Genomic DNA, 26,732 nt, shown 5'->3' on the forward strand with positions numbered 1-26,732 from the left:
CCTCAGGGCGCAGTGTAGGAGGGGGCGCATAATTCATTCAGCTGTCATTCCTAATTGTGTATTAAGCAGAAAGAAATAAGAAAAGGGGATACATAGCAGAGACTGCAGGCCAGATAACTAGAGATTAAGGTGTTGGGTAGGTTGTGGGCCCTGTGGCCCTCTTAGTCTAATAGCAATCAGTGTGTGACAGCTGGGGTGGGAGGGATGGAGGGGCGCACTTTGGTGTCTCAGCCTTGGGTGCTGGAGGACCTTGTCCCGGCTCTGCATTGGAGCACGCTGCAGGTAAGCCCAGTGTGGCAGTATCCACCCCTGCTGCATTTCGTGCAAGTGATTTTTTCTCTTCATATTCGCATTGACAATCTGTTCATAGTATTGAAACTGTGTTGGCTCTCAGACTACATGGAGGTGGTATTTTGGCCAACCATTGGCCAATAAAAATTGGATGTGTAGCAGGCTTTACTTCAACGCTGGGGCCTTAGTGCTCAGTAGAGGTTTTGTTGGATTTAGATAGAATTGAAAGAACTTGCTGTCTTACAGATGTTCCAAGACTACGTGGATTCCCATTGTTACATACATTTCCCTTCCCCAGCAGTCTGTACAGTATGTAAAGCAGTGCTGTTGGGGCTGCCTTGCTTCCTACTAGTGGATGTACAGTATATGCATTGCTTACCTATCCATGACCACAAAATCATATCTGTGATTGGCTCTCAGCAGAGATCCTCAGTTCAGCACATGTGAAGCCAGTGGATATACATAACCTCCAATATAAGCAGAGCCAGAGTCAGTTAATTGGTTAGGAGGATAACACATATGAAGTTAGCCCTAGAGTCAATGTAAGAGACAATCCCTTTCTAGAGTTCCAATGCCAATGGGGGACGCTGTCATATCCTATGCAAACAATAGGGTCACACACAGAGAGGCATGTACTTGGATACATAAAAACCTGAAAGTTGTCCAACCTTAGATTGAGCCAGGGGACATGCATAATACCAACATTTGTATAGTACTTTCTCCTGTCGGACTAAAAGCACTTGAGAGCTGCAGCCACTAGGGGTGCCACCCTGTAGGATTAGGCCTGGGACCCACTAGCAGAGATTTTCACTTGAGGAATGTGATTTCAAAAAAATAAAAATAAATCTCCAATAGCATTACAATAGCAAGAGCTTTTCAAATCACTAGCCCTTAAAAAAATCACTGCTAGTGGGTCCCAGGCCTTAGGGAGTCTTGTCCAAGGACTCCTTATTGAATAGGTACTGGTTTACTGAATAGGAACAGCCAACATTTTAACCCTGGTCTACTATGTCAGAGGCAGAGCCCTTACTATCCAGCCATTGGCCTGACTGCAGCTAAGCGCTGGGGGGAACAGACACCACATTACAGAGTTCTGCTGAGGTTGATAAGAGACAGGGCAGGATTTCTGGAAAGGGCACAAGGGCCCGGGCCTTGAGCGGCTGCAGCCCAAGGGGGCACCTGTACGTAAAAAAAGAGATTGCTACATATGACAGAGGAGGCTGAAAATGGGGAGTAACACATGAATGAGGGAAGCTAAATTCCAAAGGAACCATCCATGAAAGAGAGGGGCTGCAGTACATGGATGACACACATGGAAGAGGGGGCTGCACATAGAATGGGAGGAGACTGCTGTACATGGATGATACACATGGAAAAGGGGGCTGCACATAGAATGGAAGGGGCTGCAGTACATGGATGTTACACATGGAAGAGGGGGCTGCACATAGAATGGGAGGGGCACTGCTGCATAAGGAAGGGGAGTCACAACACACTTGGCATAGGGGCAGAAAAAGTTTAAATCCGGCCTTGATAACATCACAAATATGGCATGCAGATTACCGGCAGGTAGGTAATGATCATGTTGGGGAGTTTGGAGGGTTGAGGACAAGGCAGGGGGAACTGGCCAGGACAGCCATCAGGGCGTACAGATAGTAATACAGCACTAAGCCTAGATTGGAAGGGCAAAAATGTTACCTTGCAGGGGGGGCCCAAGGGAAACCTTAACATGTAGTTTGTATGGGGTCCACAATAGATTATAAATTCTGATGGCGGGCCTGACAATAAAGGTGCGTACACACGCACTACGGCAATGAACGACGGGTCCATCAGACCCTCCCGCTGAGCGGATCGTTCAGAAACAGCCTTATCAGTCTGCAGACGGACTGTACACACACACTACTGTCGCTGGAGATGCCCACCCAGCGGGAGGGTCTGACGGACCTGTCGTTCATTGTCGTAGTGCGTGTGTACGCACCTTAACCCTGCTGTATAGTGTACAGACTGCCGACAAAGAGGAAATATTTATAAACAATAGTAAACCAAGGGGTGTCAGATCTGTATCTGGAGACGAGTCAGTAGTGGATTAGAACATAATTGCTTCTGTGAAGCTGAAGGTAAAGAGGAGCTGTCAGCCACACTATCTCAGACAAAAAAAAGAAAAACATATATATAAGTAGATAAATACTTGCTCTACTTACATATGTATTGCACTGTCCACGTTTTGATTTTAGTGATTTTTCTACAGTAAAAAAAAAAAAGAAAATCCTTCTTAGCATTTCTCATTTTAAGTGTGGCTATTTTGAAGCCAATCCTGATGTCGTTTCCTCCCTTACTCCTCTGCCTGATTGTGTATGCATTGCCCGCCCTCCACTATAGAAAGTGCATTGCCTCAGCATGAGAAACATTGGCCAATCAGAGAGGAACAGTGTGGGAGGGGAAACAGGAGGGAAAGAGGCTTCAGTCAATCAGGCTGCAAGTCTGAGGGGGAAGTAGAGAAGCAAAAAAAGGACAACCCAGCATGCCCTGCAACTTCCTTTTTGTTTACCAAATTTTGTGTGTACCAAATAAGTGTCAGGTAAACTGGGGAATGGTCATTTATCAACAAGTAAAGTAATAGTGATTTTAACTTTTGGATTGCCTGGTTAGCATCCTTATTACTTGTTTACCAGATGAAATTAAAGAATTGATTTTTGATTTTATGCCAAACCGTTACACTTTAGGTGGGCTATTGACTTCTATTACAACCACAATGGTGCAGGGTTCTTCCCTTGCTCCAAAACACATGCGATTTCAGCAAGTGTCACACTTTCCTGCATGTTTTTTTTTCTGATTTCGTGTTTTTGGCATTCTGCAAACACATTTCTGATCGTGTTTTTCTGTCCACGACTTTGTGTACTGCGGCGAAACATATTGTAATTGGGAATGAGCGTGTCATGCAGAATCAGAGCAAAAACAAGTGCAAGAAAATTCAGATTCCTGAGCAGGCCATTGGCTTTAATAGCGAGTGCGACGCCACAAACCGCATGCTATTTTGCCAAGTGTGACCCCAGCCTGAAAGTGATGGAATCTGCATGTATATGGCCAGCTTTACCTGAGACATGGGGGGTGGCTTCCAGCTGCTGCAGTGTGACCAGAGCCTGGCTTGTGAATGCTGCTATTCATGGCTAGTCTCTCTTGTACTTTCATATATAGGATGAATAGGTCATCATGGTGGAGTATGATCTTGCCACACATCTATCCCCTCCCTGGCGGCAGGCTTGGATTGTCTGCAAAGGATTTCCTGGGCTAGCCTCATGACTAGGCGGTCAATGCTATGTTAAGAATTCTGGCCTACATGCAAATTTGATGCAAATTGTATGCCGCTAGGGATTGGGTCATTAAAAATTGGAAGAAAATGCATTTGACTGGTCCAGTTCCAAGATGCATCTAATCTGCATGCAAGTTGGAATTATCATCATCATCTAATCACACCAGATTTACTGAGGCTCCCCTGAGCCGAGGATGATGGGAAGGCACAAGAGATCCAGCAAACCTGGCAATGGTTAGCCAATTGTGTGAGCCGCACTTAAGAAGTTCAATGTGAGGTTGCCAGAATATTGGCCGGTACCTCTGGGTCTCAGCACATCGATTAGGTGGCCACTGTTCATGGCCTGGGTCATATCAGACATTGCAAGGTGCTGCAGCCCAATGTCAACATTTAATTAATACAGTATATACATTTCTGCTCAATATGAAAGGGAAGTGACAATGACTCAATCAAAGACCTGCTCAGTTGGCAGCTGATATTTTATACAGCGAATGGTAAACTGGTCATCAGCTCCTGTCTGTCGCTCGGCTACTGTAATGCTGGATACACACGGTGCGTTCGTGCACTCGATTTTCCCGTCGATTCCCGTTGATTCGTTTATTTCCAACATGTCCGATTTGGATTTCGATGGATCGCTAGGTCGATTCGCATGCAAAGTATGCCGAATCGACCTAACGATCCATCGAAATCCAAATCGGACATGTTGGAAATAAACGAATCGACGGAAAAATCGAGTGCACGAACGCACCGTGTGTATCCAGCATTAGACATAGACATTTGTAGAATGGCAGATTTTTTTTACCCATTGCATCTTTCTCCATGCCTACTTTTCACTACTATAGCCCTCACCTCAAGTATAACCACATACATACCCCAATACTGCTCCATTGCAGTATAGCCATCCCTAAGTATTGCCTCCTGGTCTAGCCATGTACACCCCCCAAACACTGCTTCATTATAGCACCTCCCCCACCATATCGTCACAGTACTACCTCCCTCCACAGCTCTGCCACACTGCTCCATTATAGCACCTCCCCCACCATATCGTCACAGTACTACCTCCCTCCACAGCTCTGCCACACTGCTCCATTATAGCCCCTCCCCCACCATATAGTCACAGTACTACCTCCCTCCACAGCTCTGCCACACTGCTCCATTATAGCCCCTCCCCCACCATATAGTCACAGTACTACCTCCCTCCACAGCTCTGCCACACTGCTCCATTATAGCCCCTCCCCCACCATATAGTCACAGTACTACCTCCCTCCACAGCTCTGCCACACTGCTCCATTATAGCCCCTCCCCCACCATATAGTCACAGTACTACCTCCCTCCACAGCTCTGCCACACTGCTCCATTATAGCCCCTCCCCCACCATATAGTCACAGTACTACCTCCCTCCACAGCTCTGCCACACTGCTCCATTATAGCCCCTCCCCCACCATATAGTCACAGTACTACCTCCCTCCACAGCTCTGCCACAATGCTCTATTATAGCCCCTCCCCCACCATATAGTCACAGTACTACCTCCCTCCACAGCTCTGCCACACTGCTCCATTATAGCCCCTCCCCCACCATATAGTCACAGTACTACCTCCCTCCACAGCTCTGCCACACTGCTCCATTATAGCCCCTCCCCCACCATATAGTCACAGTACTACCTCCCTCCACAGCTCTGCCACACTGCTCCATTATAGCCCCTCCCCCACCATATAGTCACAGTACTACCTCCCTCCACAGCTCTGCCACACTGCTCCATTATAGCCCCTCCCCCACCATATAGTCACAGTACTACCTCCCTCCACAGCTCTGCCACAATGCTAGCACACCTTCCTCTGCTCCCCTCCATATACTGCCACTCCGGTTCATACTATACCACTATACCAGTTTGTTGGTGGTATAACACTAGTGATAACCATGAAGTGTGAATCATAAAAGGATTACGATGAGATGAGGCCCTAGGCAAGATAGAAGTTCTTGCCCACTGCTGATGGTCACCTGGCTTTATTTTCAGTAAGATTTTGTGGGGATACCATTCACCAGGCTCCTATAATTTCTCCAGGCAATAGGCAATTGCCTTGTGGATGATCTGGCTCTGGTGTGAATAAGTATAAGTCCACTGTGACCGGAGAGACCAGGCCAGCCCCCCCCCCCCCCCCATTCACTGCAACTCACAGGGACCTTGGCATGGAGGTGGCATCTTACAGCGCTGGGGCAGGGCACTATCTGCAAACAATTCCCCTGTGTTTTGGCTGCCCCTGCTATTGTCTGATATGACATAGGTCAAAGATGTAGCGGTTTGCCACCAGACAATGAATAAATCCAGTCCAGTCCAGAGTAAACGACTGATACTCCAGATAGTTGCCATACACCACTCAGAATCCACATCATCAGATGTGACTAAAACCAATCACTTCCTCCAATCATCAGATGTGACTGAAACCAATCACTTCCTCCAATCATCAGATGTGACTGAAACCAATCACTTCCTCCAATCATCAGATGTGACTAAAACCAATCACTTCCTCTATTTATCAGATGTGACTGAAACCAATCACTTCCTCCAATCATCAGATGTGACTAGAACCAATCACTTCCTCTATTTATCAGATGTGACTGAAACCAATCACTTCCTCCAATCATCAGATGTGACTAGAACCAATCACTTCCTCAAATCATCAGATGTGACTAAAACCAATCACTTACTCTAATCATCAGATGTGACTAGAACCAATCACTTCCTCCAATCATCAGATGTGACTAGTACCAATCACGTCCTCCAATCATCAGATGTGACTAGAACCAATCACTTCCTCCGATCATCAGATGTGACTAGAACCAATCACTTCCTCCAATCACCAGATGTGAGTGAAACCAATCCCTTCCTCCAATTATCAGATGTGACTAGAACCAATCACTTCCTCCAATCATCAGATGTGACTAAAACCAATCACTTCCTCCAATCATCAGATGTGACTAAAACCAATCACTTCCTCCAATCATCAGATGTGACTGAAACCAATCACTTCCTCCAATCATCAGATGTGACTGAAACCAATCACTTCCTCCAATCATCAGATGTGACTGAAACCAATCACTTCCTCCAATCATCAGATGTGACTAGAACCTATCACTTCCTCCAATCATCAGATGTGACTAGAACCAATCACTTCCTCTAATCATCAGATGTGACTAGAACCAATCACTTCCTCCAATCATCAGATGTGACTGAAACCAATCACTTCCTCCAATCATCAGATGTGACTGAAACCAATCACTTCCTCCAATCATCAGATGTGACTATAACCAATCACTTCCTCTGATCATCAGATGTGACTAAAACCTATCACTTCCTCCAATCATCAGATGTGACTAGAACCAATCACTTCCTCCAATCATCAGATGTGACTGAAACCAATCACTTCCTCTATTCATCAGATATGACTGAAACCAATCACTTCCTCCAATCACCAGATGTGACTGAAACCAATCGCTTCCTCCTATCATCAGATGTGACTATAACCAATCACTTCCTCCAATCATCAGATGTGACTAGAACCAATCACTTCCTCCAATCATCAGATGTGACTAGAACCAATCACTTCCTCCAATCATCAGATGTGACTAGTACCAATCACGTCCTCCAATCATCAGATGTGACTAGAACCAATCACTTCCTCCGATCATCAGATGTGACTAGAACCAATCACTTCCTCCAATCACCAGATGTGAGTGAAACCAATCCCTTCCTCCAATTATCAGATGTGACTAGAACCAATCACTTTCTCCAATCATCAGATGTGACTAAAACCAATCACTTCCTCCAATCATCAGATGTGACTAAAACCAATCACTTCCTCCAATCATCAGATGTGACTGAAACCAATCACTTCCTCCAATCATCAGATGTGACTGAAACCAATCACTTCCTCCAATCATCAGATGTGACTGAAACCAATCACTTCCTCCAATCATCAGATGTGACTAGAACCTATCACTTCCTCCAATCATCAGATGTGACTAGAACCAATCACTTCCTCTAATCATCAGATGTGACTAGAACCAATCACTTCCTCCAATCACCAGATGTGACTGAAACCAATCGCTTCCTCCTATCATCAGATGTGACTATAACCAATCACTTCCTCCAATCATCAGATGTGACTATACCCATCACTTCCTTTGATCATCAGATGTGACTAAAACCTATCACTTCCTCCAATCATCAGATGTGACTAGAACCAATCACTTCCTCCAATCATCAGATGTGACTGAAACCAATCACTTCCTCTATTCATCAGATATGACTGAAACCAATCACTTCCTCCAATCACCAGATGTGACTGAAACCAATCACTTCCTTCTATCATCAGATGTGACTATAACCAATCACTTCCTCCAATCATCAGATGTGACTGAAACCAATCACTTCCTCCAATCACCAGATGTGACTGAAACCAATCACTTCCTTCTATCATCAGATGTGACTATAACCAATCACTTCCTCCAATCATCAGATGTGACTAGAACCAATCACTTCCTCCAATCATCAGATGTGACTAGAACCAATCACTTCCTCCAATCATCAGATGTGACTGAAACCAATCACTTCATCCAAAACGTTTACCACCAACTTTACTCTTCAGATTTGTCCGTTTTCTTGATATTGAAACCAATCATCTGTAAACCAAAACACCAAATTAAAAAAAAAAATGCATATAATTTATTTCCTCCTGTTGCAAGTGGATCAGAAGGATGTATACCGTATTTGTACAATTTAAATAGTTTTCTTTGGCCAAAATAGATATGTTGTCTTTCAGTTTTTGTTTTTTTTAAAAATCCCTTTAAAAAATGTTTTTTTTTTTTTCCTTCCCGCAATGGAGTGCAGAGATCAGTCTAATAGAAACTGGTTTTCCAGGTCTTATGTACATAATGGACTTGTAAAAATAAAATAAAAAATGAGTGACGGTCTGTAACATAAATCTCACAAATATATATATGTAAAAAATGAGTTTAAGCTAGTCCAGCATCTTTGGCCATTCCATAAAATATTCCTCTTGATGCTATGAGATTGGAGGGTGTGTCAAATTCAGCAATTTTCCCCTTGTCCAGAACGAGAACCCTAGAAGAAGACAAAGCGTACATATGAGATTTTTACAGGGTTTTTTTAAGATTTTATTTTGCTTCAAAAACTTTTGCAAAAATAGCAAAAATAGCTTTTTTTTTTTATGACAAAATACAGGAAAAAAAAATAAACTACCGCACCAATGAATTATTATTTCTTCTTAGCAACCTACAGCTTCCTGCTTGCATTATTCCCAACATGTAAACACATACAAATAAGAAGTATATTTCTTCCACAGTAAAATGAGGCATAAATTACTTTTCTCCCATCTTGCTGTCACTTACAGTAGGTAGTACATGTATTTAAAATTTTACAATTTTTGTGATAGTAGTCCTTTAACCTTCCTGGCGGTATGCCGCCGGAAGGCACCGCTCAGGCCCCGCTGGGCCGATTTGCATAATTTTTTTTTTTTTTTGCTACACGCAGCTAGCACTTTGCTAGCTACGTGTGCAATGCGATCGCCGCCGCTACCCGCCGATCCGTCGCGCCACGGCCGCCCCCCCCAGACCCCGTGCGCTGCCTGGCCAATCCGTGCCATCACTACCAGTGATGTCACTTCCTGTATTTGAAGTACACCCGCCATCACTGTGCACCATTCACCTGGCTGTCTCCTCACTGCTGATCTGAGGTTTGAATTATTTTGCAGGGCAGCACAGTGAGAGGTGAGCAAGGGGTAGCCAAACTTTGTGGAAACAGGAAGGGACCAGGACAAGGCAGCAGGCAGGCAATTAAGTGGCAGTCAAACTTGGAGTGTATCACCTGGCCAAAAGCAAAGTACCATTGGTGGTACGTATACCACAGGTTGAAAAGCCCTGCTGTAAATGACATGTTTCCCACAGTCCAAAGTCCATATAACAATAAAAGCGAGTTGATGGAACATGTACCTTGTGTAATCCATGATGGTATTCAGGCGATGTGCAATAGTCAGAACAGTACAGTCCTCAAACTGCGTCCTGATGGTCATCTGTATGAGATCGTCCGTTTCCAGATCAATGGCGGCGGTGGCTTCATCCAGCACAAGGATGCGAGTCTTCCGGAGCAGAGCGCGCGCCAAACATACGAGCTGACGCTGGCCCACGCTGCAACACAGACAGCCCTTACAGTCCATAAACTGCCCAAATACTCACAGACTTACATGAATGTGTGAATATACATTGCTTCCAGGCTAGACACAGAACATTTATAACGCGCTATTTCATGGCAGACTCAAAGCGTTTCAGGGCTACAGTCACTAGGGCAAGCACCACGGGCGACCATGGAGCCTTGCCCAAAGATTGCTCACCGTTTTACATATGGTCTAGGGCTTAAATTCTACATCAAAGGCTACAGCCTTACCCAGTACACTATCCAGCTGTTTTTTTTTATTTCCGTTTCTTCGCAACATTCGCCCCCCCCCCAAAAAAAAACCCCATTCATGTAATATGTGCTGCTTGCCAATTATTGCTGGCTCTCTGGGCTACAGACTCCACTCCTTACATAACTTATTCACTTGACTTCTACAACTTATAACCTAACAATGGAACTCAATTTAGCCCAATGGAATCTCTGAAGCTCCCCTCCCATAGGATGCCCAGTGTGTGAAGGTATCATAGATAGTTTTTGGCAAGGGTTGGGTAGGAACAAAGGGAATCTATCTCATCAGTGGATCGCTCTGCAGCATAGAGGGTTGTAAGGAGGCAGGATGGTGTGTGGGGTAGAACCTCCAATGACTGAGCAGGGTGGCCCCTCTATGCTGAAGAGCGATCCACTGATGAGATAGATTCCCTTTGTTCCTACCCAACCCTTGCCAAAAACTTCTTAAGGTGGCCACTAACGATACAATTTGCGATTATTCATATGAGCAATTAGAAATTAACGTTTGGGGCCACTAATGGACAAATATCTCCTAACCAATCTGATCAGATCAGATTGATGAAATCGATCCAAAAATCAGATTGATTCCATTAATCTAATCAGATTTTGTCCGTTAGTGGCCTTAAACGATCATTTCCTGTCGTTCATATGAATAATCGTTGTAAACGATTGGTCGGCAAATTGTATAGTTGGTGGCCACCTTTAGTGGGCAAGGAGCAGCCTGGCAAGCCACAAGCTGGTTTTAGGTTTTCTAGATAGAGATTTGTTCCTTTATGATGTGTTGACGACTTAAATTCTATTACGGTATTAGTGGTTTATGTAAACGTGCATGTTTTACTCGGTTCAACTTTGGTTTACTCGCCGATTCTAAGCTTTTGTTTCTGTTCTGTACCTACATTTCTGCGACTTTACAGCAGCCTATTTATATGTATGATGTGATTAAAGTCAATAAAAATTTATTGGAATTTTTTTTAACCACTTTCCCCACCACTACAGTATATCTACGTCAGCTGTGGCACCCTCCAAGCCACAGTCACGTAGATATACTGACCTCCTTGCAGCCCTGCTGTGCACGATCGGGTGCGCTTTAGAGCACTGTCAGCTGCAATACTAATTGGTGGAAGGTAACATGTTCCCTTTTGGCCAATTAGTCCACCCCCCTCCCATGAATGATCGCTGCAGTAGTGAACTGCAGCGATCCTTCATCTGTCCCCCTCGGCGCACAAATAGTAAAAAAAAAATGCGGCTGACTGCAGAGCGGAGAACAGAGGATCGGGCTTCAGGACAGTCGCAAGAACGAGGTAGCTGAGTGAGGCTGCTTGCTGTTGGATTTTTTTTTAGGATTTCTGCACGGAGGGGGCTGCCTCATGGGGGGGGGGGGGGCACTGGCTATCGATCCTGGGGGTGTGGTATGATAAATAAAAGGGGGGTTACAGATTTGTTGGGGGGCATCTAATTGACTAAGTGGAGGGTGGGGATTTACTAATTTGGTGCATCTGGGCAACTGGGGGGGGGGGGGGCAGTAATCATATACTGGGGGCACTTTTGGCTATAATGGGGGGCAGCACTAATCCTGGGGTACATCTGGCCATAATGGGGTTAATCCTGATCCGGGGACACATATGGCTATAAAGAGGGGCACTATTCCTGGGTGTGTTTGTCAATCTATTCTGGGGCTGTCAAACGCAGGGGACACATGTGGCTATGTTAGGGGGGCTGATATTGGGGACACATCTGGCTATACTGGGGGAGGCGGTGATACTGGGGACACATCTGGATATCTATACTGGGGCGACTAACTGGCGGCACAGTTTTTATGTCAATCGCACTTTTTATTTCCAAATAGGAATTGGTCAAAATTGAGAAACTATGCATTTTTTAAAAATTTCCCCACTTTTTTCCATTAAAATGCATAGAGAGGAACATTTTACTTCGTACCAAATACCCCCAATGAAAGCTTAGTTTGTCTTGAAAAAAACGATATATAGATAATTTAAGTGGCACAAGTACAGATGAAGTTATTGCTGATTAAAAAGGGACACCGCTAAAGTGTCAAAACTGCTCTGGTCAATAAGGGGAAAACAAGGTCTGGATGCGAAGTGATTAAATTAAGTTCTGTAAACATCTAAAAATGTTCTTAAAGCAGCAGTGACAGCCATACTACTCTGGGAGAGAAAAAACCCAGATATATATGTAGATATACATGTTGTAATTACATAACACATGTATTGTACTGTCCACGTTTTGATTTCAGTGAATGTTATATGGTAAGTATAGAGAAAACTGTCCCAGGCATTTTTTAACTGCCTCTGACTGAAGCCAATTCTGATGTAATTTCCTCCTTTACTCTTTTTGTTTCTGTTTCTCCTGCCTGAAATGGTGTATACATTGCCAGCCCTCTTCCCCACTGAGCTCTATAGAAACTGCACTGTCATATCTAGCTTGCTTTGTAAACACATCTGAGCGCACCATAGATAGTATTTCAGCAGCTTTTGCAGAGGGGTGAGGTGTATTTCCCTTCTCAGCCTCCTGCCACACTGAACTGCCCTCAGCCAATCAGTGAGGAACAGGAGTGTGGGGGAGGAGATAACAAGCTTCCCTCTAACCAGCAATGAGCCAAAATAGAGCCAGGCTGACTAAGATAAGATTCATTACAGCAGAAATATTTATGATTATATTGGAATGCTTGCAATGCAGACTACATGTAGACTACCAAATAAACACAAAGTAGAAAGTTAATGGTAATTGATTTTATGGCTGGCAATCCCACTTTAAAGTGGATCCGAGATGAACATTTACTCATTGCATAATTGTGTTTATTTCCTACAGTTTATAGGGCATTCCTCAAGCCAAATACTTATTTTGTTTTAATACTCTAATTCCCTATAAACTAAACAAGCCTCTCCCACAGCATTTCAGAGAGCCTTGGCATTTTCAGACAGTAGCAAGGGCTCATGGGAGCTCCGTCTGGGCAGGAGGAGGGGGAGGTATTACTAGCCAGAGATTTCAGAGGCAGAGGGGAGGAGGGAGGGATTAGGTTTTTTTCACAGGCTGAGTGCTGAAGATGCAGATAAGCCTACCTCTGTGTAATGTTTACAAACAGAACATGGCTGCTGTCATTGTATCACAGGAAGAAATAATCATATTCTATTAAAGCTGTTTGCAGCTAGATCTGCTGTGTAAACTATCTAAACTTTAGATAAGATATATTGACAAGTTACTTGTTATAGTTAGTTTTTCATCTCGGATCCGCTTTAATTTTGTAACCACGATTTGCAGCAACAGGGAACAAAGTTACAACTGACAATTTTTCAATTCTAATTTTTTTTTTTTATAGATTGCAGTTTGTCAGTGCTAGCATAACCTTTCTTAAAAAAGTCCATCCCTGTAGATACAAAGTACACTTCATACAACTATCTGCTTTGACAATGGAAGTCTACATACCTCAAATTTTCTCCCCCTTCTGAACACTCGTATTCCAGTTTCTCAGGCAGGCTGGTTACAAACTTCTTTAAATTTGATAACTCCAACGCTGTCCAGATATCGTTTTCAGAATATTTATCAAACGGGTCAAGGTTCATTCTGAGGGTCCCTGAGAAAAGCACCGGGTCCTACAGAGAGAGGAAACAAGCACACAATGTCAGAGAAAACAACTGCAGACTAATAGAAGACTCACAACAGTCAGCTAACTAGCAGAATATTGATGTATTGGCCAGAGGCCACCACTGACGTACCTGTGGGATGATGGTGAGCATAGATCGAAGGTCATGTAGCCCAATCTCAGCGATATTCACATCATCAATCTTGATAATTCCCTCAGCGGCCTCCAGAATTCTAAAAAGGCAGAGAGTCATGGAAGACTTCCCAGCTCCGGTCCTTCCCACAATTCCAATCTGAAAAATCGATGTAGACAATGATTGACAAGACCATCTACTTCCAGCCAATGTTACCACCCAGCAATAGTGGGTGGTAGAGGTTAGAATAGAAGTTCTGACCTTTCCTCACTGCTAAAAATCTATTCCTGCTTAAAACTGATGGTCATTATCTACAGATGCTCCTACCCAGTAAGCAAACAAGATATACCTCCACCAAAACTCCCAAATATTCTACGGTGTGTGAGGTTCAGGGCAGATGTCTGCTTGGCTCTGGTCTGGGTTTGGAGAGAAAAATCCCAGATAATGATGGTGGTTGCTGCAAGTTAGCAACTCCGCTTCATTCAGATTTGTTTGGGATACTGGATCAGCATGTATTGGGAGAAGCCCAAGCCCAGACCAGAGTCCGGCAGAGGGAGGGTTAATCAGCTCATAAGTGGCTGCAGCTCTCGGTATACAGTGGGCTGTGTGTGGAGCAAGGAGGCTCCTGAGGGGCTGTGCAGCAGAGAGGCTAATAAATCTGTGTGCAGTACAGTAGCTGCTGAGGTCCTGGAAGGATTTGGACTGCAGTAATGGAAACCCAGGAGAGGACCGGATAAGTGAATGTCTAAGGATGGCCATTAGGCCCGCGGTAGAGTGCCACTCAAGAGCCAGTGAGGCTGGCAGATCGTATCAGGGGTGGCATGCAGTGACCCTAAAGATAACCTGAGATATGGTTGGTACAGAAGCAGAAGGCTGTATATGTGTGTGCAACTACATACCCTGCGGAACATCCAGTGTGGTGTATTTTTTGTTGTTATGGACATTGTTTGGATAACAAGCAAACCTTATATTATAACCCTGGCTGGTATGTTGAAACCCATATATGCTGTGATGTCCTACCAAAGTGAGCTAAACATCACAACTCCCCCCCCCCCCCCTCACACACAAATATCACAGGTGACATCATTCAACACCTTCTCAGAGATCGTGGGTGCAACCTGCTACGTACACCATCTTCTTCACTACACCAAAGGGAGGGCATGGCCGATAAATCCACGCACCCATTGTCTTGGTTTTTATGGGAGGTATGGCTGGGGATGCCATGCAGAGTGACACGGCATGCACTTGGCAGCTTGTGGGATGCAACATGGGGCACAGTTCATGTCATCCATACAGCCTATACTGATAATAAACTAGCTACAGTAGGTGCAGTTTCACAAGATGCCGCTAAAGTGTTCCCATTGGGTTCTTTTTCTATCCCATTCTCCCTTCTCTTCCGAGCTGGAATTGTATGTTTGCACCGTACATATCACATCAGCAATGCTACCAATACTCAGAACAGACTAGCAACAAGTAATCTCTTAATGTAAACCATTTGAATCACAGGGCAATATTGTAGAACCACAGCTAAAATCAGTACAGCATTAAAAGCACACCACATTTCTGTTCAGAACCTCATTTTATAACAGAGCTGTAGATAAACCAGCACTGAAAATAGAACTAAAATGTTTATCAATTACATATGCGGTATTATTATTATTTATTGTATTTATAAAGCGCCAACATATTACGCAGTGCTGGACATTAGTTTAGGTTACAGACAATATTTAGGGGTGACATACAGCAAAATGACAATACCTGAATACAAGAAAGACCAGATCATGCAGCACAGTATGAGTACAAGGTAATGCTTAGTCACTGGAGGGGAGCATGGAGATTAGGCAAGTTAGGTTCACTCAGATGCATAGCATGGGTTTACAGTAATGGAGGTGCATGATCAGGTAGGACACAAAAGGAGGAGGACCCTGCCCAAAGGCTTACAATCTAGTGGGAGAGGTAAGGACACGAATGGTAGGGGACCAGAGTTCAGCTGTGGGTTTAGAGCACTTGTGAGGGGTGGTAGGCCAGAGTGAAAAGGTGAGTTTTGAGGGCCTTCTTGAAGGTGTTGAAGGAGGGGGCTGCCCTAATGGGTGGAGGTAGGGAGTTCCATAGTGTTGGAGCAGCTCTTGAGAAGTCTTGGGTGATGCGGGGGACGGTCAGGCGAAGTTCATTGGAGGAGCGGAGTGAGCGGCTAGGTGTGTATCTCTGAATAAGATCAGAAATGTAGGTTGGACAGGTTTTGTGGACGGATTTGTAGGTCAGACACAATATCTTTAATCTGATTCTGGACTGGATAGGAAGCCAGTGGAGGGATTCACGGAGGGGAGCCGCCCTGGTGGAGCGATGAGAGAAGTGGATAATTCTGGCTGCCGCATTCATGATGGACTGCAGTGGGGCTATTCGGGTCATAGGGAGACCAGACAGAAGGTCATTGCAGTAGTCGAGGCGGGAAATTATGAGGGCATGGATGAGGAGTTTGGTTGTGGCAGAGGTCAGGAAAAGGCGCATCTTACAAATGTTACGAAGGTGGAAGTTGCAGGACTTTGTGAGGTTTTGGATGTGGGGAGTGAAGGAGAGTGCAGAGTCCAGGGTGACACCCAGACAGCAGGCTTGAGAGGTAGGGCGAATGGTAGTGTGGTTAACAGTGACCTGCACATCTGGGAGGTCCAGGGATAACCGGGGTGGGAAGATCACTTAAAGGTATATAAAGCTTTACCTTTTCTCCTCCTTTAACTTTGAGGCTGAGGTCCTTCAGCACCAAATCCAAACCAGGCCTATAGCGGACAGCGTAGTTCAACATCTCAACTTCTCCTCTACTTGGCCAACCTTCTGGAGGTGTCTTGTCTGGTATCGTCCATGGGGCCTGGAGATAAGAAACTCAGCCAAGTCACACAGTAGTTTTGGGTCACCCTGAGCTGCGTGGGTATTCTGCTGTTCTGGTCCAAGCCCCTATCCCATAGAGTCAATCCCTGCCATGCACAGAGGAGGACGAACAGTCTGAAACAGGCTGTCTGCATGTTGGGTTGATGTGGCTCTGTACATTTTATAAGCTATGGGCTTGCTAAACATCAACGGTTCTGGATGTAAACCTGACTTCAGGGGCATAAAGAGATAATTTGCATATTCATTAGTGTTGCAATGTGGGAGACCACCGTTGCTCACTTAAAGGACTACTGTAGCGGGGTAGGAAAAAAAAAAAAAAACGTACCTAGGGCTTCTAATGATCCCCTGCAGATGTCCTGTGCCCGCGCAGCCACTCACCGATGCTCCTGTCCCCGTATGCGGTTCACTTCTGCAATTTCCGACTTTGAAGTCGAAAAACCACTGAGCCTGCGGGGCCGTGTCCTTGCTCCCAGGCGCAGACTGTACTGAGCCTGCGCAGTACACTCCTGGTGATGTCAGCGGGAGCGAGGGCGCAGCCACGCAGGCTCAGTGGTTTTCCGACTTTAAAGTTACAAATTCCAGAAGTGAACCAGAGGCGGGGCCCGGAGCATCGGTGAGTGGCTGTGCGGGCACAGGATGTCTGCGGGGGACCATTAGAAGCCCCAGGTAAGTTCATCTCTTTTTACCCCTACAGTAGTCCTTTAAAGCTGAATTATTGCAAATACCTTCTGTTCTAAGAAGGCAAACTAAACTGAGCGATGGGTTTTTTAGTACGAGGGCTTTTCGGTCTCTTTTAGTCCCCTATTCTTTCCTAGTAGTTTTGGGTCACCCCGAGCTGCTTGGGTATTCTACAGATGTAAAGAAAATCCCTCTGCAGCTACAACATATATAATGTACAGCGATACAGAAATATGTGCCGTGTTGAGGAAGAGGAGATGAAAAATCACAAAACCATTAAAACAGTTCCAAAGTACAGAACTAAAGAACCATTAAGTACCAAGTGTACCTGTAAGGAATCAAAAATTCCCCAAATGCTACCTCATTAGAGGGAAGCTATATATAGTTTAGATATGGTTTTCTGTCTCCATGAGAAGGGGGATGGCTAATCTCAGGTTCCAAGGGGTGTGTGGTCCCCGTCCTCACTCCTCCTTACTGTGTCAGCAGTATAAACAGGGCAGAGGACCCAGAATCCATGTCCTCCACTTTGAAGCATCAATCTGGATTACATAATTGCCAGCTTGCTTGAGGACATGCTGGCATCCATCCTGTTTGGTCTTTGACGCTGAGTCCCCTGACTCTGAAACCAAGGACTTAGCCATTTTCTTCCACAAAAGGACATTTTCACCTGACTTAAGTATTCGTTTATTTTCTTCCCTTTTTTTATTTTTTACACTGGATTATAATTGCCTATAATTGTTGTTTTTACTGATTTTCTGTATATATTAATTATTTATATTGCATTTATTAACTCTCCTGGCGGTCAATTGTTCTGCGGCTGTGCGGCCGAGGGAGGTTTTTTAAGCCAATTTTTTTTTTTATCATGTAGCTAGCCTAGCGCTAGCTACATGATTCCCCCCCTCCCTGCGGATTCCCTCCCACCCCTCCGATCGCCGCCGGCAATCAAGCCCATCCGGAAATCCCGTTCGAAACGAGATTTCCTTCAAGGCATCCCCCGTCGCCATGGCGATGAACGGAGGGACGTCATCGACGTCGTGACGTCAGAGGGAGTCCCGATCCACCCCATAGCACAGCCTGGCGCGATTGGCCAGGCTGCACAAGGGGTATGATGGGGGGCTCTGTATCGCGGTGGGTAGCGGAGCTCGGCGGCGATCGACTCGAACACGCAGCAAGCAAAGTGCTTGCTGCGTGTTCTAAAAAAAAAATTATGAAAGTCGGCCCAGCAGGGCCTGAGAAATCCTCCGCGGCGGCTTACCCCGAGCTCAGCTCGGAGTTACTGCCAAGAAGGTTAATAAACAACTCTAAAATCATTTATTGATTTCCCAGCTAAACCTTCTATTCAGCCACACAGAACGAATCCTAGCTTTCTGAAGATTCGCTACCGAGAAGTGTTGTTATTAGCCAGAATTGCCTGTTAACCGTTTTTACCCGCAGGTCTTAGAGTCAGTCAGTGGGCTTCTCTGTCCCTTATAAACAGAGATGGTGGCAGCCTAATATTTTGGATTTATAGTTCGCACGCCTCCTAGTCTGTCTGCTGCCAAAATTCCAACGGTTTCAGTTCATCGATTGTGTACAGGAGATTGGATGGTCTTGTCAATGATTACTACCACTCAAAGCATCTATAGAAGTGATTTTTACCAGCTCAGGATCAATAAAAAGCTATACTGTGGTAGAGAGAGAGCACAGGTGTGGTCGCAACCTCTGTTGCTACGCCACTGCCAGAGTCACAAAAAATAAAATGCATCCTAAATTATCTCTGCAAATCTTTCAGCCTGACTGGCCCATTTCATTCAACGACTAGATCAGGAGTGTCAAACTCAAATACAAAGGGGGCCGAAATTGTACACTGGGACCTAGTCGCGGGCCAACCTCAATGTCTACTGGCCACCTACCTCCCTTATAAACTTCCCAGGTGTCTAATGGCCCCCTCCGATCCCTATACAGTTCCCTGGTGTCTAGTGGTTCACCCTTCCCTATACAGTTCCCTAGTGTCTAGAGGCCCCTCCCCTATACAGTTCCCTAGTGTTTAGTGCTTTCCCCCTACCTCCCCAGTGTGGCTTTCATGGTGTTCTAGGGCTTTACCTCCAATATAGCTTCCCTGGAGGTCTAGAGTGGGCCAAACATAATGCAAAGTGGGTAAACCAATTTAATGGCTCTGAGGGCCAGATTTGGCCCGCGGGCCGTAATTTGACATGTATGCACTAGATGGTGCTGTGAATATTAAGTAGTATGTGAATTGCAGCAGCAGTGAAATGATATCCTGTAGTGCTATAGTGCAGCTGCAGTAGCATACATTTTCCATAATGCTTTACAGGATGCATAGACAATTCATGTCGCTAACTGTTCCTACACTTTCTGGGAGCGGGAATGAGCTGGCAAGCTGGGGACTGCTGAGGAGGGTGTGGATCCAGCAAAAGTTATCTTTTCTTACTTGAAAAACAACTGCAACTTTTATGCTTTTCTAAAATAATCAAATGTTCTATGAAATGCATAGAAAGGATTGTGGCTTCAATGAGGGAAGCACCTCTGTTTCGGTCTCTGAGTATTCCTTGACTCGCTCCACAGCCACAATATTAGTTTCCAGGTCAGAGGTCATCCGCACCATCCAGTTCAGCGCCATGGTCACCTAGAAGAACAAGTGCGAAAGAGGCAATAAAAGAGATGGCAAAGGTAATGACATATCTTTCAATATAAAGCTTATTTCTTTATTATACGTACCTGCAAGGCGTAGGACACTGAGAGCCCCACTAAACCGGGACTCAGGCTTTCTCTACCAATAACTGCAAACAGAGCGGCAAACAGGACAATGCAGTTCCCAACAAACTCCACCCGGATTCCCAGCCACCTGGAAGGAAGAACATCACACTGATGCACACGTCACTGCAGCCTCGAGAACTAGACAAGTGTCATTAGCTGTACACTAAACACAAGGAAAACAGAAAGATGGAAGGTACATATAATCAGGTGCAAGTGAGTCATGTGACTGGACAGCGTAAGGAGGAGACAAGACAAGGGCCCATAAGGATTTCATTTTCTCCTGAATTTTCTACTAAGAGAGAATTTTTAATTTTCTCTTTAAAGAGGAACTTTAACTAAGGATTGAACCGTCAGTAGCGGATACCACTTTTCCCACAAGAAATCTATTTTTTCCTCAATGGATCATCAGGGGGTGTGTATGGGTGATATTGTGGTGAAACCCCTCCCACAGTGTGATGTCACGACAGTTTGCATCTGTGAACATCTTTGCATTGTGCCAAATAACGTTTTTTCCAACTGCCAAGCATGCAACATCTCCCTCTGTGTACAGAACACTCAGTAACGAACATTCCGTACAGATCACCTGGCAGAAGATGTCACCACCATCGATACATTTCAGAGTGTAAATCGGAGGAAATATTTTTACAACGAACAAACTGATTAAATAATTTATAAGTGACTGCTGTAAAAAATAAGCGATTTTATTTATTACGTTATTGTCACTGCAGTTCCTCTTTAATTTTAAAATTTTGAATAGTTTCTTGCTTGCTGGTCGTTTAAAAGGCCTTAGATTGACAATGTATGAACACCTAGGAGAAGACTCGGGAGAAAAAGTGAATGGCATATGGACCCAGGACAGTGATCTGCAAACTTAGCTCTCCAGCTGTTAAGGAACTACAAGTCCCACAATGCATTTGTCTCTGTCAATCATGACTGTGGCTATCAGACTCCTGCAATGCATTGTGGGACATGTAGTTCCTTAACAGCTGGAGAGCCATGTTTGCAGATCACTGGCCTAGGTCACTTAGTTATGGGACTTTATGGAGACGATCTTGCTGTGACTGGGGAATGGAACTTCAAGGACACTTGAAGTCAGAGGGATATGGAGGCTACCATATTTATATCCTTTTAAATCAAGGGTGCCCATTGTGTAGATCGCGATCTACTGGTAGATGGCAAAGGACTTCTGGGTAGATCTCACATCGCCTGCCTAAGTGATGTACACGTGCTGCAGTTGTGACTACATCTGTAGGTAGTCAGTCGCCTCAGTCGTGGCCTTCTGCGCATGCATGGAGGTCCCGCGCATGCGCAAAAGACCACAACTGACATGACTGAGCCAGGTACAGGAGCTGATCGCAGCTGAACGGCAGACCTCGGGAGGACGGCGAGGGACTCAGACGTGATTATGGGGCTGGAGGGAGCCCGGGGTAAGTATTGAATCTTAGAGTAAACCAGAGCTGTCAGTACACTAAGGTATGTGTTTTGAATAAAGCATTATTAACAAATTTACAGTATATGGTAGTGGTCTCATGTGCACCCCCTAGATTTAGTGTACCTTTAATCTTTTTCATATTTGCTTTCCTAGTTTAGTGCACATGAGATCTAAATACTGTACATGGAATAAATATGTAATTGTATTCAGAATATATGGTACAATGTTGTGCAGAGTGCGTAGGGAAACTCTTACCTGATCCTGCCACTGCGCTCCTCTCCTCCTTGCTCTGGTCCTGCTGATAGACGCGCTCCTCTTCTCCTCCTGAAGCTGCCTGCTGCTATACAGCTCCGGGTCCTTCCCTATTACTGGGCCTTTTACTGTAACACCAGCAGCGTATGAGCACCATAGTCATGCATGATGTGCGGTGCACATGCGCCACTGGAGTTACACTAACGGACACAGTAATAAATATGGAGGCCACAAGGAACAGAGGACCCGGAGCTGTATGGTGGCAGGCGGCCGCAGTGTACTGGGATATCGACAGATGCAGGGGGGGGGGGGGGGGGGGGGGAGAAGATGAGTGCATCTCTTAGCAGGACCGGAGCGAGGGGAAGAGGAGTGCAGCTGCAGGATCAGGCGAGATCAGATAGTGCTAAAGTGGTAGTGTAGGGTTAGTGTAGCTTAGCTGGTGGGGCAGCAGGGGTAAGTGTAGGGTTAGTGTAGCTTAGCTGGAGGATGCAGCAGGGGTTAGTGTAGTGTAGCTTAGCTGGTGGACGCAGCAGGCATAAGTGTAGTGTTACTGTAGCTTAGCTGGTGGGGCAGCAGAGGTTAGTGTAGTGTTAGTGTAGCTTAGCTGGTGGATGACACAGGGGTTAGTGTAATGGTAGTGTAGCTTAGCTGGTGGGGCAGCAGGGGTTAGTGTAGTGTTAGTGTAGCTTAGCTGGTGGATGCAGTAAGGGTTAGTGTAGCTTAGCTGGTGGGGCAGCAGGGGTTAGTGTAGTGTTAGTGTAGCTTAGCTGGTGGATACAGCAGGGGTTAGTGTAATGTTAGTGTAGCTTAGCTTGTAGAGCAGCAGTGTTTACTTTAGCGTTACTGTAGCTTAGATGGTGGGGCAGCAGGGGTTTGTGTAGTGTTACTGTTGCTTAGCTGGTGGATACAGCAGGGGTTAGTGTAATGTTAGTGTACCTTAGCTGGTAGAGCAGCAGTGATTAGTTTAGCGTTAGTGTAGCTTAGCTGGTGGAGCAGCGGTGGTTAGTGTAGCGTTAGTGTAGCTTAGTTGGTGGGGCAGCAGGGGTTAGTGTAGTGTTAGTGTAGCTTAGCTGGAAGGGAAGCAGGGGTTAGTGTAGTGTTAGTGTAGCTTAGCTGGTAGGGCAGCAGGGGTTAGTGTAGTGTTAGTGTAGCTTAGCTGGTAGAGAAGCAGTGGTTAGTTTAGCGTTAGTGTAGCTTAGCTGGTGGAGCAGCAGTGGTTAGTGTAATGTTAGTGTAGCTTAGCTAGTGGGGCAGCAGGGGTTAGTGTAGAGTTAGTGTAGCTTAGCTGGTAGGGCAGCAGGGGTTAGTGTAAGGTTAGTGTAGCTTAGCAGGTGGTTGCAGCAGGGTTTAGTGTAGTGTTGTGTAGTGCAGTGTAACTGGTGGGGGCAGCAGGTGTTAGTGTACTGTAGCTGGGCAGTGTAGCTTAGGGATAGCTTGGGGAAAATGTCCAGAAGGCTTGGATGTCAGTTTTTGACAGTTGGCATCAGTTTTATATGTGTTTCTATGGCTGTGTTCACATGTAAATCTGTACATTACCATCGTCCTGCCATTATGGTCTCTCATTATTTATGCTGAAATAAAGCGTATAATGTGGAAAAAAGAAAGAAAAGCGATTCAAAACTGACAGGACCAGAAATGTTCAGATTTATGTGTAAACCAAGCCTAAGACGCCCCTGTAATATAGACGCACCAGGTTTAGAATTTGTTTTTTCCTGCTTTTTGCCCTCTAACCCTTGGTGCATCTTATATGGTACTTGTGTTTCACATGACTTTGCGACTTCCTACTTCCAGCTTGGAAGGAGAAAGCATCAGATTTGCGTGAAGTGTAAAGTAAGTGAACTCCCCCTGACCCTGTCCACTTGCTCGAGTGCTGAAGTGTGGTGTGCAGGAGAATGCGGGTTTCAAAATTCCATCTCCTGATTTACTACACCAATGCTATCCCTTATACTATGGTTGTATAGCAAGATATTAGATTCCTCTGAAAGTGAGTTAGTTACAGAAATAGCTCAACATAAAATGTGTTGCAAAAATGTGTGACTTTTATGTATATAAACATAATAATAATGACGCTAATAGCAATAACAATTGCATGGCTGTATGCTTAGGTTTATGCGCCTGTAATTAGCAGGAGCCACTGAAATAGCCAAATCCATTCATTAGATGGAGAGTCACCATAGTTTTGCTCCATGTTTTTCCCTTTAAAATGCATAGAAAATAAAGTAATTACTGAAAACAAATATCAACCCCAAAAAAGCCCATTTGGTGGTGGAAAAAACAAGATATAGATCATTTCATTGTGATTAGTAGTGATTAAGCTATTGGCAAATGAAAGGGATGAGCACTGAACGGTGAAAATCGCTCTTGTCTGTTAGGGGAAAATGCCTTTGGGGTGAAGTGGTTAAGCTTAATGCTCACCTGATGATGGATTGGGGAATCTCAAAGCAACACCTCCTGACAAATAAGGTTCCCCGATCCATCTTCCTGCCTGCGGGAACATGTGACGTCACATGACTGGCGCATAAGAGAGTTTAAACGATCGCAGCACTTTGCGCGAGAGTAGTCAGGGATCCTAAAAATCCCATCCGTCATGACTGTCGCCGCATATCGCAAAGATTTGTTTGCCTTATCGCGCGCATGAGAATGTGGAAATGACCGATAGTCGCTCAAAAAAAAAATCAAAAAAGAAAAATCGCCACTGCTACAGTATATCTATGTCTTCTGTGGCACCCTCCGAGCCACCATGACATAGATATACTGACTACGTTTGCAGCCCTGCTGTGCTTCAGAGCGCACCCCCGGCACTTTCAGCTGCATTACTAATTGGTAACAATAAGGGAAATGGTAATAATAAGGGAAACATGTTCCCTTGTAGCCAATTAGTCCATCACCGATCGCTGCAGTAGTCAACTGCAGCGATCCTTCATCTGTCCCCCTCCGTGCAGAAATCATAAAAAAAAAACCTCCAGCAAGCAGCCTCTCTCGCCTTACCCCGTTCCTGCGACTATCCTGAAGCCCGAGCCTCCGATCCCCGCTCTGCTTTCAGCCGCGTATTGCCGACTACCCGGGTCCCGGCTTGATGACGTCATCAAGCTGGGACCCGGGTAACCGGCATTACACAGCTGACTGCAGAGCGGGGATCAGAGGCTCGGACTTCAGGATAGTCGCAGGAACGAGATAAGGCGAGAGAGGCTGCTTGCTGGAGGTTTTTTTATGATTTCTGCATGGAGGGGGCTGCCTGATTGGGGGGGGGGGGGGACATCTGGCTATCAATAATGGGGGCAGGGGGTAGGATATGTAAAAGGGGGTACATATTTACTGGGGGCATCTAATTAACTAAGAGAAGGGGGATTTAATAATATGGAACATCTAGGCACCTGGGGAGGGGGGGGGGCATAATCAAATAATACTGGGGGCACATTTGGCTATAATGGGGGGGGGGGGGGCAGCACTAATCCTGGGGGTACATCTGGCTATAATGGGGTAATCCTGATCCCGGGGACACATCTGGCTATAAATTGGGGCACTATTCCTGGGGGTGCATCTGTCAGTCTATTCTGGGGGTGGCAAACACAGGGGACAAATCTGGCTATGCTGGGGGGCTGATATTGGGGACACATCTGGCTATACTTGGGGGGATGTGATACTGGGGACACATCTTGATATCTATACTGGGGTGACTAACTGGTGGCACAGTTTTTATGTCAATAGCACTTTCTATTTTTAAACAGAAATTGGTCAAAATTGAGAAATAATGCATTTTTTAACATTTTCCCTCTTTTTCCCATTAAAATGCATAGAGAGGAACATTTTACTTAGTACCAAATACCCCCCAATGACAGCTTAGTTTGTCTTGAAAAAAACGATATACAGATCATTTAAGTGGCATGAGTACAGATGAAGTTATTTCTGATTAAAAAGGGACACAGCTAAAGCGTCAAAACTGCTCTGGTCCATTAGGGGAAAACAAGGTCTGGATGCGAAGTGGTGAAAGGTGTGTCTCCTGCGCCTGCATGGCGGAGGAGGCGTCATGTGAGATGAGCATGTGACGGGGGCAGTATCTAGTATGTTATAACAGTGAGAGAGTGATGCTAGGAGGAGGGGATTGAAATGTGATGTCACCGTCCCTCTGAGGAGCTGAACTCTTATATTTACCTTGTGGGGCTGGGAATGTGATTTTATCCAACAGATATGTAGCAATGTGCAGAAAGAGGGGAAGCAGAGATGACAGTTCCCTCGCCCCCAAAGCGAGAGACTGATAATGCTAAACAGCAGCAAAGATAAAACAAACACAAGTCAAAAGAAAAGATAGACCAAAAATGAAAAAAAAAAATGAATAAAAAGCCTGCAAAACAAAAAATGTCAGTAGAAATAGTCAAGCAGAGGAAATTAAGGAGAAAAAAAAGTGAGATGCAAATCTTGGGCAATCCTTTCCTTACCGATTGGATACGATGCCCGGGTAGTAACTTTTCTGGTTCTCGTCCACTTTATTGTCGCTGAGCTGGACGAAGCTAGTTTGTCTCCCATAGGCCCGGATGATGCTGGCCCCGGTGATGGTCTCCGAGAAGTGAGAATAGATGGGAGAGCGGCTGACTGACTCCAAACGCTTTAACTGACGAGAAGTGGCCACATAGAACCTCTGTAGGGGGGAGAGGATGCAAGGCGCTCGTCACAGCGCTGAATACTAAAGCTGCCCACACATTACTCAATATATTCCTGTACAATCAACCATTCGACTTTGTCATTTTGTTGGATTGGGGAGAGTCTATTATGTCCATTCTGCTCGATCGACGAAATTGAATGATTGAATATTGCTTGGACCAGTGGATGCTGGTCAGTAATTTCGAGGACTCCCATGTCCTGCGGTCAGTCAGCATGGAGGTCCCGTCATTAGGCAGTGTACCCCGTAGGACGGTAACTGT

At 45.2% G+C, this 26,732-nt stretch overlaps 1 protein-coding gene across 2 annotated transcripts in view; it reads right to left on the bottom strand.

Annotated features, from left to right (window-relative positions):
• Nucleotides 1-8,299: 8,299 nt before the first annotated feature.
• ABCC3 (ATP binding cassette subfamily C member 3) overlaps nucleotides 8,300-26,732 on the bottom strand; it is a 143,660-nt gene continuing 125,227 nt past the window's right edge. For both annotated transcript variants that reach the window (XM_068263109.1, XM_068263108.1), the window contains exons 24-31: nucleotides 26,250-26,449; nucleotides 20,091-20,217; nucleotides 19,897-19,998; nucleotides 16,528-16,674; nucleotides 13,812-13,970; nucleotides 13,522-13,688; nucleotides 9,609-9,803; nucleotides 8,300-8,721 (exon numbers count right to left, since the gene is read on the bottom strand). In XM_068263109.1, coding sequence (XP_068119210.1) covers nucleotides 8,613-8,721; nucleotides 9,609-9,803; nucleotides 13,522-13,688; nucleotides 13,812-13,970; nucleotides 16,528-16,674; nucleotides 19,897-19,998; nucleotides 20,091-20,217; nucleotides 26,250-26,449 — 1,206 coding nt within the window. In that variant the 3' untranslated portion in view covers nucleotides 8,300-8,612. The remainder of the gene's footprint in view (nucleotides 8,722-9,608; nucleotides 9,804-13,521; nucleotides 13,689-13,811; nucleotides 13,971-16,527; nucleotides 16,675-19,896; nucleotides 19,999-20,090; nucleotides 20,218-26,249; nucleotides 26,450-26,732) is intronic.

This window comes from Hyperolius riggenbachi, chromosome 12 (assembly GCF_040937935.1).
Source record: "Hyperolius riggenbachi isolate aHypRig1 chromosome 12, aHypRig1.pri, whole genome shotgun sequence".
Lineage (NCBI taxonomy): Eukaryota > Metazoa > Chordata > Amphibia > Anura > Hyperoliidae > Hyperolius > Hyperolius riggenbachi.